A 15,932-nucleotide genomic window follows, 5' to 3' on the forward strand; every position below is an offset into this window, starting at 1 on the left:
GAGGGTATGTTTAATGTACAACTTCTATATACATCACAGCCTACAGGCAGTAAAAAAAAAAAAAAATTAAAAAAATGATGCAAGGAATTGTGAAGAACTGTCATGGGGAAGGTTAGAGGACAGACAGCAGACATGATCGTAGTGGTGAGGAAGCGGTTTGCGTCGACTGTTGTCGGGTTACGTAGTTGAATCATAACTTGGAAACACCGTTTCTGCTCCTAGCCTAATGGAACCATTTTCCTGTGAAGAGACCAGTAACATCCCACGTCTGACTACTGACTGACACACCTCCTTGAGCCCCGATCCCTACGTCTCTGGAAGTTTCTATTGCACAGAGCTTTGGGTGATGGGGTATAGGTTTTTTTTTTTTTTTTATTTCTCCTCCTGATCTGAAAAATAAAACCCATAGGAAATTGATCATTTTTCACCCTTTTTGCCTGAGATGGTGAATTTTTCCCATCTCAGCGTGTTACCACCCTATTTTTCTCTAGAGAGTCAATTCGCTTCCCAAAAAAAAAAATGCAATACGACATGGAAAAGAACACCAAAGAAGAAAATCCATGAAAAACAAAAAGTGACCTTTGAATGTACTAGACAGCAACTTTGGTTAAAAAATAAAATAATAAAAAAAGGATGTACTTATACACACAGACAGTAAATATTAATTTCGTAACTGTTCGAATTAATCATTTCTTTAATTCCCAATTGGTAAATAGTGAACGGGGCACAGGAGCAAAGACTTTCTTTTCCTTCTTCCTACGCTGGATAAACAAGAACAGAACACAGCCAGTCCTATGTGACCCTCCACTCTTCACTCACACAGGCTTGCTGATCACTTGGGTCATAACTGCCCAATCTGAAACAGTACGTCACAGACGACAGACGCCACCAGCGAGTTCAGGACTGCCGATATGGAGATATCCAGCAACCGACCCTCGTGCAAGAGGAACTCGGAGCGGTTTTCGTCCACTCTGGCCATGGCCAGCAATGCCTTGGCTGCCCTGCACATCATGTCCACGCTAGGTGGCTCCAGGGGGGCGGTCTGCATGTGCACGAGGCTGTGCTGGCTCTGCTGGTACTGGGCCATCGTGACCCCGTCCTCCAGGAAGCTTATCAAGTTCCCAATGCTTCCCTTCTGCACAGCTATCGCCCTGGCTGCTAACGCGTCCCCTTGGGCGAGGTTCGATAAAAGCGCCATGGACATTTCTCGACAGACTGGGTTCTTGCGATCCCCAACGTACCTAACTAACGTAGCATAGAATTTCTCCTGGCGACTGAACGGAGGTGTGGCCAGGATGAGGTCCACGTTGTTGTCCTGGATGCTGAGTTTACAGAGGGTCTCCAGCACAAGTCTCTGAGGCGACAGGACCGAGTTGGGCCCCACGGTCGGGAAGGGGTCTTGCGCCTCTGCGGACGGGCACACCATCCAGTGCAACAAGCCGTCCAAGATTGGCAAGCAGATGCTTTCCGTGTAAGCAGACAAGTCCAGCTGCCCGGAAATGTTGGCCAGCGTGACCAGCGTGTTGTCCCTCAGCACCTCGAGGCAGTCCCACCACCACTCGTCCTTGCTGCAGGCCAGCCCCTTGTCCTCGTCTTCCTCCTTCTCGTAGGTCTGCGGGGCTCGCTTCCTCTCGGGGTGTTCGTGGTGGAGAAGGATCAGCTTCCCCAGGATCAGCACCAAGCCCGGATGTTTGGACATCTCGGCGTCATTGCCAGGCACAAAGGACAAGCTCCGGACGATGTTGGACACGCAGATGCAGCGCTTGGCCAGCGAGTCCTGCCAGTGCGCGATGGTGCACAGGGGTGTCTCGTCGCGGCTCCGCGGCTCGTCCTCCAGCAGCTTGATGTTGCGGTGGCTCCTGGCCTGATGGATGCCGAAGGGGAACTTGCTGCTGTCGGCCTGGGTCCCGGGGTGGGCGTCCTCGGGCAGGGCCCCCGGCCGGGCCGACAGCACGTCGTCGATGGTGGCGATGATGCTTTTCTCCTGGTGCTCCTCGGCGTCCCCCGTCCCACCCTGCTCCTTCTTTCTGCTCGCTGAGCTCAGAGCGGGCGGTGGGCGCCGGCGGGGCGGGATCTCCATCTTGCTCTCGAAGTGCGTCTGGATGTGCTCGGTGGTGTCCCCGCCCCCCAGCTGCCAGTGCAGGAGGCCGCTGTTGAACTCTTGCACGCGGCCCAGCCTGTCGGAGCGGTCAACCACAAACAGGTTGTTCTTCTTGACAATCTTTATGGGCAGCCTGTCGAACCTGCTCGCTTGCTTGGGCTTCTCCTTTGGGTCGGCAGTGGCATCGGGAGAGGTGAAAGCCACAGTGCTCTTGTCATCGGCTTCTAACCTCTCGCCGCCTTCCTCCTCCTCCTCCTCCTCCTCCTCGTCCTCGTCCTCGTCCTCGCTCTCTCCAGCGTCGTCTGCCTCTCTCCCAGGGTCGTCTGCCGAGGGCTGGCTCTCATCTCTCCTCACTGCAGCGTGATCAAGTGCTTTTTGGCTGGGGTCTCCCACTTCATATTCCATGAGAATTCCAAAGATGTCGATGAGGCATTTTCTAAAGTACTCTACCAGCAGCTCGAGAAATCCCGACAACTAGGGGGTGGAGAGGAGGGGGACAAGAACAGACACAAGGTCACAACGTCCTCTCGGGCTGAGGGAGACATTCCCAATGGCTATCAATCCGCTTTTGGGATTACGTTCACCATGCGCGGCTTCCTTTCTGGCTGCTAGGCCAGGGAAGATAAAGCACTTCTCAGTTAAGAGGAACTCCCTGCGTTCTGCATGACGGACTAAACCAACATCCGCCATGTTTCTTACTTGAGGTTTGCATTCCTACACTACCAACATGCAAATTCAGCTTTTGCAGTAAAACCTACGAAAGCTGGGACCTGGCAGAGAGGGAAAATGTAAATATTTTCCACTAAAAGGAGAGACAAAAAAGTGGGCACTTTGTTGAAGGCAGAGAACTTGCGAGACCCCAAAAGTCAGGGTGGGGCTGGCGAGCCCCAGCTCTCACAGGTGCCATGCACCTTCTCGTCTCTCATGGGGACCTGAGAGTGAGCTTGGCTGTTCGTGACCTCTTTCCTGAGTTCGCGGCTCCACGTCCCTCATTAGAAGAGTGGAGTGTGGATATTATAGACCTGCGCACCCAAAGTGGTTCTCTTCCATAATTTACCCGACACTGGCTTGCCTGGGTTTTTGTGGTTAATATTCCTAGGATTTTACTGTTATTTTTGTTTCAGGGGCTACAGGTTGCTCCAATTTACGTTCTCCACATGTCTTTTGGAGAAGATAATTTTGGCAATGGAGCAACTCATAAACAGAAAATTAAAAACAAATCAATTTAGTCCTGATGAATTAGTCAGCATGCTTCATGGAACAAAACTTCTCATTTCAGTCACTCACGGTGAGAGCTGAAAGACAGTCACTGCGAGCCTCTGCCTCTGAGAACCCCTTCTGTTTCTTCAAGGCAATGTTTGTATCAAAGAGAAAACAACATTGTCCCTGATCAGCAATGGGCTGCCCCCTCCCCAACACTAACACCAGCATGTTTCGATGATCAAGGGTAAGTAATGAAGGATTCTTTAAGGACGGCCGCTATGGAAACCCACCACACTGTTACAGCTACTGTCAGATGCTTGCGAGTGGGCCTGGAATCACCACCGAGAAGTAGGGGGGAATCCAAGTACCGACTATAACATCCTTGCTTTGAGGACCTCGTTTCTCCAAAGCACTTTTGGGTGTTTTCTCTCCCCTAAAGTTTACTTTTTCCCTGGGGGAAAGGGGTCAAGAAAGCAGGTCTGATTATGAAAATGTGTGATCAACAACAGCCCCTAACATAAGGATGAGGTTAATGATGCCGGCGAAGGCAGAGTAAATTCCTTTAGTACTTATTCTCCATTAAAACAGACTTCATGCAATGTTTATGACCTTATTAATACACTTCCTCACCACTGAAAAATGGCCTTTCAGGGCAACAGTGAGGACTGAAATGAGGAAATGGGAGACTCTGGTCTCATTTCCACCGAAGCAAGGAAATTAGGGTTTTTTTTTTTTTTTGCCCCCCTCCCTCAAAACAGAGCGTTATTCATAAGCAGTGGGGAAGGTTCTCATTCTCTCCTTAAACACTTCTCTAAAAGTCTGCAGCCCCGTTGAATCCTGGGCATCTTCCCTAAGTCTTTTTTCCATTTCTCTCTTCTACATTAAGTTAGAGAGGACTTTAAGCCTAGCTCTGAACAAAGGAGGGGTTTAAGCGCATTATAAAGTCCTTGGCTTCTCGGAGACTGCTTTGAAATAATTCAGAGAGAGGCAGAAATGGGCGGGGAGAGACCAAAATGCACACTTGCCTGTGAGGTGATGACTATTTCAGCTGGATGGATAGGTCCATGGGGGGTTTCATTAAACTTCTGTACATATTATATATTTCCTATAACATGAAATTTATTTCAATTTCTTTTTAATTAGAAGAAAGGTGGCAGGCTCCTCTGGAAAGTAAGGCAACGTCCCACTGCAACCTCCTTCATTTCCAACATGGCTGATGGTCAGAGCTCCGTGATATTTCGATTAATTTCCACTGGTCTGCTAATCTTCATTGCTAAATAACAATTTAACTCTACTGCTATCATCCATCCCCCGTCTACATGTATACAAGGTCACTGTTTTAAGAGCAAACAGGAGACACACAGGCATGTCTGAAGTTAATACCATTCTAGACTGAATTGTCAAAGTGTATGATGACTGCTGGTTTATGGTAACTATAATGTCAAAAGCGTGAGCCACATGAGGAGTGTTAATCAGGACGAGTACGAGCCTTATGCACAAGCCACTTTCCAACGTTCTACACTGGTCCTTACCTGGACCGGGGTTGACTCACCTGGGAGAGATTGAAGGTGGCAACAGTGCTGTCATCATACAGGAGAATGTTAATAGTGTCTAAAGCCCAGGTGCTTTCAGCCAAGAGACCTGACTTGAGGGACATCATCACACGCCATGCCTCTGGAGTTACTAAACACAGGGAAAAGAAAGGAGGGTCTAATCACTATTAACTCTGTGCCTGAACAGACAGAAAACAAGAGAAGGGACAGTAGCAAGGCAAGAACTGGAGCGTGGGCTTGAGTGAAACACTGATTTTCAGGGACACACGGTCCTTTCACATCTGCATGGTGGCGAGAAGCTGGGCTGCGAGACTTCTACTGGGAAGTTCTGTTGCTTTGTTGGTTAAACACGAGACAGAGTGGTCTTAGCGGTGGGACAGGTCAGCACAAGTGGTCCCTTCTCCTCTCCAGGCTGTTTCTTTCTGTCCCCTAAGACAGTTTTGCCACGATGGCAGAGAGCGTTTAATAAATGAGTCCAAGCCAAGTGGGGTACTTGTTTTATCTGCCTACTCCATTCACAAAGGTCTCAAGGGGTGTCCTCGGGGGGCTGGTAAGTATGCAGAACCTACGCAAAGTTTCATTACAAAACAGCACATCCCCAGGTGTACACACCCGATCCCTCCATGCTGTCCTCCGTGTCTGTGAGCCTGCCCTGAACCTACTGTCGAGAAGAGGTACTACCACCTTGATGGGTCTGGTGTTTCAAGATCCTTGTCTGAGGAGTGGGCTGCCCTGCCCCCCTCCCCATGCTGAAGAAAACAAAATGACTACATGAAAAGAAATACACCCACACATACTGTAGTAGTTATGTTTGTATGTCAACTTGGCTGGGTCTGGTTGAGTGGCTGGGCAGCTGGATGTAGTATTCCCCATGATGACACTGGTAATCAGCTCCATGATGGGATCTACTGGGAGCAGCTGAGTAGCTGTCTTTGGGTATGTGGTCTGCTTCCCATATATAAGCAGCAGCTTTGAGAAGGGTCTCTAGCTTATGGCACGCTTGGACTTTGCATGTAGCTGAGTCATTGTTCAGCAGCCTGCCGTGCTCTGCTGACCTTGGGACTTACAATGGACTTGAATTAATGGCCTGCCATGTGGCTTGTTAACATCGGGGACTGTGCCTTTTTACACCTTGGGCCTGGCATCCTCAGCAGCCAGCAGCTGTCTGAGTGAAGAAATGCCTCTAGCTTCAGTGGGCTGGGAGCTGGAGGCAGAGCTGCAGCCCAAGGCTAAGGAGGTTTCACCCAGCCCCTAGAGCCTGGCACTTTGAACTTGGACTTAAAGCCTCCAAATTGTAAGAATAAACTCCTGTTAGTTAAGGCCATCCCATTTGTGGTATATTCTTGTCAGAGTGGCACTAGGAAACCAGAACACATACCATATACATACACAAACACACATATTTTCATGTCTTGTTGCTGTTGTTGTTAGGTGCTGTCGAGTTGGCCCCCACTCATGGAGACCCTATGTACAGTAGAACGGATCACTGCCCGGTCCTGTGCCAGCCTCATGATCCTTGCTAGACCTGAGCCCATCATTGCAGCCACTGTGTCAATCCATCCGTTGAGGGCCTTCCCCTTTCTGGCTGACCTTCCACTGCACCAAGCATGATATCTAGTTCTATATATAAAAAGTGGAGCAGGGTGTGTGTTTGTCTATCTCTGTCCATGTTTATATAGATAGATTAAAAAAAAAGCAAAACACGCACTGCCATCGAATTGATTCTGACTCACAGTGACCCCCACTGGGTCTCTAAGGCTGTAAATCTTTACAGAAGCAGACTGTCTCATCTTTCTTCCATGGAGCACTGGTGGATTTGAATCAAAGACCTTCCGGTTAGCAGCCAAATGCCTTAACCACTATACCACCAGAGCTCCTTTATACAGATACAGATGAAGATATATATTTATACCTTCTAACATTGGGCATAAATATGTCCCATGATTGAAAACATCTTAAATCTCATCACTGCAAATGATTTTAAGATTTCCAAAATATTTCTTCTTACTCAACCTCATTCTATTATTCCCTTTGCTGTGTTAAAATTACTTCAAAAGTAATGCAGAAAATTGTGTGTGCTTTCAGCATCCTAAGTCTCTAGCTGGTACTCAGAACACAGCGTATAGAGGGGATGAGCCAAATTAGCAGTCAGCTGAAACCGTCCTGCGGCCCGGGTCTGACAGGGTCACTGGATTGTGCCAGCGCTATGCCTCGTACTCAGGCATCTACTTTTTTTCTCAGGGAAACTTGCTATCTACGTGTTGTACCTAAATCACAGAGTGGCTTGCTTTCAAATTTTCTCAGGTCAGCTTCAGAGTTTCATTAGCCTTCCGTTCAACAGACACTGTAGAAATTAAGTGGTCTGGTTAAGGTCAAACCCTTAAACTCAGAACAGCAGGTAAGCACGGGACTGACTCCCTGACCCACCCTGGAGCTCTGGTCCCTCACACATAACAGCCATGCGGGAAAGCAGCACAGACTTCCAGCTCTTCTCCGGCCCTTTTCACCATCCAGATGAGCAGATTCCGATGCTTCTTCCTACCTAAGAACACGTCCGTCTAGTTCGAAGCCCTAAAAACCGCATCTCTTCGTTAAGAACAGGAATTGCCTGTGGTGGTTAAGTTTGGGTGTCAGCTTGGCTGGGCCTGGTTGAGTGGCTGGGCAACTGTAGGTAGTTATTCTCCATGGTGAGACGGGTAACTAACTCCACGGCAGAAGCTACTGGAGCAGCTGAGTAGCTGCCTTAGGGACGTGGGCTGCTTCCCGTATCTAAGCAGCGACTTTGAGGACGTTCTCTACCTTATGGCATCCCTGAACCCTGCGTGTAGCCACGTCACTGTTCAACAGCCTGCCATGCCCTGCCGATCTCAGAACTTCTTCTGGACTTGAATTAGTGGCCTGCCATGTTGTCTGGTAACATTCAGACTGTGCCTTTTTACTTGTCAACCTTGGGCTTTTCAGCCTCAGCAGCCAGCAGCTGAGTGAAAAAAAGCCTCCAGTTTCAGTGGGCTGGGAGCAGGAGGCAGAGGTGAAGCCCAAGGTTGAGGGGCTTTCACCCAGCCCCTAGAGCCTGGCACCCTGAACTCAGGCTTAAAGCCTCCAACTCTAATAAACTCCTGTTTGTTAAAGAAATCACATTTGTGGTATATTCTTGTCTGAGTGGCACTAGGTAACCAGAACACTGCCTCTAACCTAAAATGAAAATTCTACATCTCACCTGAAATTCGCTTCGGGATAAGCTGTGTGGAATGCTTACCAATGTCTTTTGAGGTAATCTTTCGCCTTTGTTTCAGGACTGGCTGTGATGCTTCTACGGAACCGGGAGGAAACGTGATCTCCCTTCGGATGGGGGGTGGCTGGGAAGGTGGCCCTGTGACCTGCGGCGTGGGCACCGCGGGCATGACCTTCTGCATCTTCATAGAGGGCAGAAAGGGAGACTTGCTTGGCGACATGCGGTTCTCCAGGGAGCGCTGGAAGGACGCGGGGCTGGGCGCCCTGGAGATGTGGTTTGGCAGTGACGGAGGCGTCTGGTAGGATGACTGAGGTGGTCGCGTGATGGGCTGCATGGAGGCTGACGACGGCATGTAAGGCTGACGCTGGCTGACGTGGGAAGGCCACTGGCTCTCGTGGTTGATCCTCTGGTCGGGCACCATCATATCATCGGTGCGGCTCACGCCGGGGTAGGGAGGTGCCTGTGCGGGCCCGCCGGGGCCCTGCCGGTTCTGGTAGGGATAAGGCATATCGTTGCGTGCCGCCCACACGTTCTGCTGAGGGCCTTCGCCAGAGGCCGCCTGCATGGGGCCGCCCATCATCGGGGGCGGGAGGCCATGCGGCTGCATCTGGCTGGGGCCCTGCAGCCGCTCTCGGTTGTAGGGGTACGGGTACTGGCCCTGCAGGGGCCGCCGGTCCGGCCCCGAGAAGGTGCCCGCGTACTGGCTGTACATCTCCTGCTGCTGGCCGCCATACTGCACGCTGTACATGTCTCCCTCGTGGCGCTTCGTGGGGGGCCCATACATGCCGTCCATATGGCGTTTGTAGTTCTGAAAGCCAGAGAAAGACAGATCACATAGGAACTCCCACAGGCATGATCAGGCCCACTCAACGACACAATGGCCCCACCTGGGGGGACCCCCTCCCTTCAGAATCAGCATCAGGAAGGGCCTCTGTAAGCTAAGGCCTTGGGGGCGCACAGGACCATGCCCGCACTCATGGAGGGTTCAGAGTGGGTTTTCTGGGCCTGAAAGTTTCTGTGGGAAGAAAGTGCTCCTTGCCTTTGGTCTTTCCCAGGGCTGCAGTGAAATGAAATAAATGCTTAAGACTGCTTTGTGTTTAAAAAAATTAAAAAACAACAAACAAATCTATTGGTAAAACGTCTCCCGAAAACTTCTTTAGAGACAGCAAAATCCTCTGTGCCTGGAAGCCAAACCCGAGATGGGAAACTCTCCCATCGGTGCTGGTAACAGGAAGACAGGGGCCTGGCACCAACTCCGGAGAGCCGCCCGCCAACCAGCATGGACTTGCCCATGTTAGTCAAAAAAACCAAAAGATAACCCAATCCAGTTGCCACAGAGTCAGTCTCAACTCACGGCGACATCACGTGTGAGGACCCAGAACCGTGGTCCGCAGGGTTTTCAAGAATTGATTTTTCGGAGCTACATGACCAGGCCATTCTCCTGAGGTGCCTCTGCGTGGATTTGCCCTCCTAACCTGCTCGTTGTTGAACACTTAATGATTTGTGCCACCCAGGGTCAAAGTATTGGTTGTTAATATTTCATGCTTAAAAATCCAATTAACTGTAGCTCCTGGTACAAAACACTGTACGTTGTTTTTTCCATACGCCCTCCGTAAAACATATTTGATATAAGAGTACACACAATACACATACACTTAAACCGAACTTAGACTGGGCCTGTTACTGTTTACATGGATAAATGTACTGAACTTGGGTGCTGCTGGTACGTGTTACATTGGTCTAGGCGCCACATCAACGGGGATTCTTACTTTACTGCCTTCAAAATCCCAGGACTGTTCTCGAGCGTGGGACAAACATACCTGAATGCAAATCATTTTGGTTCCACTTCTGCAAACTTCAGAAGCAAAGGAAAAGCCAACAATGAAGAGATGCCCACCCACTTCCCAACTCACCGGCTGCTGTGCGTACAGTCCGGGCTGGTGGCCTCCATATGGGGGTTGTCCTGAGGGAGGGCCTTGGCCTGGATACTGCTGCCCATAGGGTTCATGCCTAGAATGAGGCGTTCAGAGAAAACTGAAGTGCTGAAGGGCTTCAGGCCGGCAGAGACACCAATAGTCCATTTCTAGAACCCCCACGGCCCTGAGCGACCCTGTCCCCTGCCACCACCATACATGGTCTCATGGAGGGTCCGAGGAGCAGCAGCAGCTGCCCTTTGACTTCAGCCAAAGGGATGGGACACCCATGGCAGGTAAGGCTGCAGGCCCCTGTCAGGCTGCTGGTTAATAGGAGTGGAGGGCTGCCGGTCAGACAGGCAGGCAACCTGCAAGCACACATCAGATCCCCTGCCTCTGAGGCAGAAGCTGGGCCCATCCCACCAAGTTCACACGAGAGCAAGGGTCCTACAGCATTCTGATGGGAGGTGGTGAACACGAGACACAGCAAGAGGACCTACGACGAAGGGTGTCGTCTCTAAGAGCAGGACTGGAACACGGGCAGAGTCGCTGAAGCGCTCCCCCCTCACGCCACATGAGGATGCAGAGCTCCCCCCCTCACGCCACGCTAGCAACACAGAATGCCGCCCTCCTCACGTTAGGATGCAGAACGCTCGGTTTCTGAAAGGTACACTGGAAAATTAACTCAAACGGTACCAGGTTAGCTGGGAGTGGTACACATTAATTCCTAAAAGTTCTCAAATCCAATGGCTCCCAAAGGCTACAGTGATGAGTGACAGGGATGACTGAAATGTACCATCAAATCTCACAACAGAAATGAAACACATTTATTTTTCAACTGCTGCTACGCTGAGGAATTACAAACACCATGAAAGATGGCATGTTTGGAAGGCTAACTCACTGGGCTCTTTGAAGGAGTAAGTGAACATGGAACCTCAGAAAAAGGCACGCGCTCGGACTGAAGACATTCTTAAGCTGATCCAGGACCAAGGACAAGGACAAGGGAATTTCCAGAATGTCACGTGTAAAATACACATCAGGACACGTCTGACAACACTGATGGCTAACTAGATACCTATCAACAGCAAGAAAGGAAAATAATTGACAGGATAAAATGGAAGCTGAGTAACAGCAACTGTTTATCCTAAGAGAAAACTCAACAGCAGGTAAACCTGCTTCCCACGTGACAAGAGGCCACGGGAACGCTGAAACCTGGGCCACACCAACTCCAGAAAGCAGGAAGGTCCCCCGGGCCGCAAAGGACCCAAAAGCGTATGAGAGGAAGCACAGAGGTCCAACTCACTTGGGTTCCTTTCCAAATACGGACCCCAGTACCACGTCTGCCTCCTGATCTTTCAGCACTCCCCCACCCCCAAAACACTTCCTGGACCCGCAAAACTAAGCAAGTCCAAGTGCACTGAACAGCACAGAATGGCTGACTAGTTAATTGTCACTCTGGCCAGGGTGAGACGTAGAAGAATTAAGTCTTAAGTCATTATTAACTATCTGCTGTTGAACTGGCTGTGACTCAAGGTGACCCCGTGTGTGTGTGCGTGTGCGTCAGAGTGGAACTGTGCTTCGTGGTCAGTGGCTGACTTTTCAGAAGTTGATGGCCAGGCCCTTCTTTCCAAGGTACGTCTGGGTGGACTGAACCGCCAACCTTATGATCAGAAGTTGAGTACATCACCCGTTTGCATGTGACAGGTCTGTAGTGTCAAAAACCAGGCTCACAGAAATGGCCAGGAAGAAACCTGGCATGGTAATGCAGTGACTTTGCACATTTTTGCTTCTGTTTGTGTTACGCCAATGAACGCTTTTCTGTAAGAAACCCTTCCCTCCTGACCCAGCACGGGAGACTGATGAGGGGAAGGTCCTGACTGAGGCAGTCCCCACTAGCACCGCGGCACCCTGGCTTCAGGAGACGTGACCCCAAACCAGCCCTGTGCCAAGGCACGCCAAGTGTGGCCAGTTAGGCCATTTTTTTATCCCCTTTAAAAATCACAAATATACTAAAGGCTTTTATGTCAAAGCATTTCTCCTCTAGGGAGGTTAACGCCCATGCAGACGAAGAAGGTGGTTTTTTACAGTTAGCAGGCACCTGGGCCAAGGTCAGGGGCTACTGCAGAGGGAAGCCCACTCTGAGCCACTGTTGCAGGAAGCAGTTTACTGACCACCTCCCAGCGACACACCAGAATGAGTGGTGGCACCATGGCCTTCCCGTCAATGCAGTGTTGGGGGTGACTTCCTCACAGGCCACTCCTGGGAGCCTGGGCTGTGGCGTTCCTTGGGGTGTCAAGGAACTGTGTGCTTGCTCTGTATAAACTGCTCACAGGGAAGAGTGGGAACACCTTGAAAAGCAGGGCCTGGAAGACCCCTGCCAGGGCACACGCACCTCAAGCCCCGAGAGCCAGGGGTGGCTATCATGGCACACGTCCCGAGAAAGAAACCACAGAGCTGAAGGATCGTGCTTGTTCAAACCAACCCAAACCAAACTCATTGCCAACGAGTGGATTCCGACTCAGAGCAACACCCACTGGGTTTCCGAGGCTGTAAACTGTTACGGAAGCAGACTACCTCGTCTTTCTTCTGTGCAGTGGCTGGTGGGCTTGACCACCGACCTTATAGAAGCAGCCAAATGCCTTTCCCACAAGGCCAGTGCAGGAGGAGGAATATCTGGACTCGGGATTCACTGACGGCATCACAGAGGCAATCGGGCTGTGAGGGTGTCTCCCAGGGAACAGACTCCTGCCCGGCGTGGCCAGCCCCAGGACAGCTAACGTGTACTTCCGGGTAGTCACTTACGCAACACAGCTGCACCTGACTGCCCAGGGGTGAGGCCCTCCTGTCCTGTCAAAGCCTCTCATCTGCACTGTTCACCAGCTGCACCTGCCTCTTACTGGTGCCCGCAGAAAGCAGACGTGAGGCTGTCGCTGGGGGCCCAGCTCCCAGGGCTCTGACACGTGTCAGGAAAGCAGAGTTTCCGCGGGATGGTCCCCGCCTCCAGTGCACTCACCTCCGGTCGTAACTGGCTCCGTAGGGGAACTGCTGCCGCTGGCCCATGCCCAGGTTGGACACCGCTCCAGATGGACTCTGGTTGTACATGTCCTGCACGCTGCTGTTGGGCATCTGTCCTTGCGTCATAAAGGGCTCACTACTCCCAGGCACTGCGATGTTTTAAATAAAAAATATAAAACAAAAACATCTTCAAAGGTCAAGGACCTGAAGATCCCTTCTAGTCATTTCTGTTGTTTTTAAAACTGCATTCAATCTTTAACGTGGCAGGCAGCACTACTCAAGAAAGAGCACAATCCTGGGGTCAAGATGGGCCCCGGGAGGCAGAGTTCTAAGAGGGTCTGTAATTGCTGGTGGGGCCCCCGTCTTGCCCACGTACATGTGCCTGGTATAAGCCCTTCCCTCGAGTGGGGGCAGAACCTAGGTATCTGATGGGACACACTTCCCAGGTTAGGGTACACTGCAGGCAAAGGGATCTGCAGAGGTAATTAAGGTCACTGTCAGGGAGAGTCTCTGGGTGGGCCTGACCTGAGCACATGAGCCCCTTAAGTCTGGGTCTAGAGGTTAGACACAGAGTGAGTTAGAGATACTCTCTTTCCATCACGTTGTGGAGAGGACCAAATGTCAGGAAGGGCAGGCCGCCTCTTGGAGCTGAAGATGACCTCTGACAACAGGCAACAAGAAAACGGGAACCTCAGGGAACCCGAGTCCTACAGCTGTGAGGAACCTTGCCAACAACCTGAAGGAGCGTGGACAAGGACCCTGAGATCCAGAGAACTGCAGCCTCAGGGAACCCCTGGAGCTCAGCTTTGTGGGGCTGTGAGCCGAGCCCCCAGCCACTGAGCCACAGAGACTGAGAGAGAATGAACTGATGTTGTTTTGAGTTGCTGAGTTTGGGGTAGTATGTTATACAGTACCAAAGAAGACTAACGTAGACCTAGATCCATTACTTAACTGGGTAAGATACTCAACGCCTGTGGTAGTTCAGTTTGTGTGTCAACTTGGCTGGGCCTGGTTGAATGGCTGGGCAGCTGGATGTAGTATTCCTCATGATGAGACTGGTAATCAACTCCATGGTGGAATCTACTGGGAGCAGCTGAGTAGCTGCCTTAGAGCATGCAGTCTGCTTCCTGCATATAAGCAGAAGCCTTGGGGGATGGTCTCTAGCTCACGGCACGCTTGGACCCTGCGTGCAGCCATGTCGTTGTTCAGCAGCCTGTCATGCTCTGCTGACCTTGGGACTTTCAATGGACTTGAAGTAATGCCCTGCTGTGTGGGTTGGTAACATCAGGGCTGTGTCTTTTTACTTGTCGACCTTGGGCTTGTCAGCCTTGGCAGCCAGCAGCTGAGTGAAGAAAAGCCTCCAGCTTCAGCGGGCCGGGAGCAGGAGGCAGAGCTGCAAGCCACGGTCGAGGGACTTTCACCCAGACTCTACATCCTGGCACTTTGAACTTGGACTTAAAGCCTCCAAATTGTAAGAATAAACTCCTGTTAGTTAAGGCCATCCCATTTGTGGTATATTCTTGTCAGAGTAGCACTAGGTAACCAGAACAATGCCCGAGTTTAACTCTTTGTCTAGAAGGTCAGTAAAGGTCACAACCATCTCATGAGTGGCTGTCAGGAAGAAACAATAAACTGCATATAAGGTTAGTTCCTCCACAGGAAATGCAAACACCTACCACCCCGCTCCAAAATCCATAGAGATAATAACTAGGGAGTAAGCACAACTCAAGGTGGCTTGAGACACAACTATTTCTGTTGTGTTGTAGGTGCCCTCGAGTTGGACATGACTCATAGTGACCCCTTCTTGGGTTGCTGAGGCAGATTCACTATGGAAGTAGATTGCCCAACCTTCCTTCCCAAGAGTGGCTGGTGGGTTTAAACCACCAGCCTTCTGGTTAGCAGTCAAGTGCCTTAGGCACTATGCTACCAGAGCTCCCACAACAATTTCTAGCGAAGAGGGTAGAAAGCCAATTAAGTCTGATATGCCAATGTGCCTCAGCTCAGAGCCAGAAGTAAATGGGTCAAGCCCAGAAACTAGCCTGTAGGCAATTCAACATTTGAATATTAATTCTAATTGCTATACAGTATTACAGGAGTTTTGGTGGTGTAGTGCCTAAGGCACTTGACTGCTAACCAGAAGACTGGCAGCTCCAAGCCACCAGCCATTCCTTGGAAGGCAATCTACTTTCACAGTGATAGTGCCTCGGCAACCCAACCCAAGGAGGGGTCGCTATGAGTCAGGTCTGACTCAAGGGCACATAACAACAACAACAGCATACAGTATTATGGCCCTTCCTCATCCTATGATGGTCACTTTTACATGCTGTGAGGCAAAACCTGATTAAGGTTCTGTGAGCTGATGGGACATGTCTGGCTGACAGGGAAGTGCTTTCCCTTGCCCTGTGATTTCACCACTTCACCTCATCAGTCTCTCATCAACCCGAGGTAGAGCCAGTTTTGATGCTGATTTCCATTTTAAAGCTGGAATCAGAGACAGAAACTCAGGGGCAGAATTGAAGTTAAATAGCTTAATTCCTTAATATACAAAGAGTTCTTAAAAACCAGTAGGAAAAAAGACAGTCAAATTAAAAAATGGGCAAACACATTCTCAGTGGAAAAAAAAAAAAAAATGCCAATCAACATATGGAAAGATGGGTGACCTCATTAACAATTAAGGAAACCAAAGCTGAAATAATTAGAAGGCTTTTAAAAAAATTTTTTTGCCAATGTAATTGGCAAATATTAAAATGACTCATGATCATTCTTTATAAAGAGGTAAAGGACAGACCTCACCTCTTACATACAATGGTTGACCAAACTTTGGCAACCCCCAATACCTCCCCCAACATTCATACCCCTAAGAAGTCCCCTCCTACAACGACTCTGGGCTTGGCTAGGGCTCTGGGCTTTTTTTT

General features: G+C 50.2%; 1 protein-coding gene across 1 annotated transcript in view; it reads right to left on the reverse strand.

The window, feature by feature from the left end:
• Positions 1 to 841: 841 nt before the first annotated feature.
• Positions 842 to 15,932, reverse strand: part of ARID1B (AT-rich interaction domain 1B) — a 168,789-nt gene continuing 153,698 nt past the window's right edge. Inside the window, exons 13-17 of the mRNA XM_042782680.1 lie at positions 13,016 to 13,166; positions 10,003 to 10,099; positions 8,114 to 8,897; positions 4,857 to 4,987; positions 842 to 2,575 (exon numbers count right to left, since the gene is read on the reverse strand). Coding sequence (XP_042638614.1) covers positions 842 to 2,575; positions 4,857 to 4,987; positions 8,114 to 8,897; positions 10,003 to 10,099; positions 13,016 to 13,166 — 2,897 coding nt within the window. The remainder of the gene's footprint in view (positions 2,576 to 4,856; positions 4,988 to 8,113; positions 8,898 to 10,002; positions 10,100 to 13,015; positions 13,167 to 15,932) is intronic.

Source organism: Orycteropus afer, unplaced genomic scaffold (assembly GCF_000298275.1).
Source record: "Orycteropus afer afer isolate SDZICR_OR568_19922 unplaced genomic scaffold, OryAfe1.0 scaffold00407, whole genome shotgun sequence".
Lineage (NCBI taxonomy): Eukaryota > Metazoa > Chordata > Mammalia > Tubulidentata > Orycteropodidae > Orycteropus > Orycteropus afer.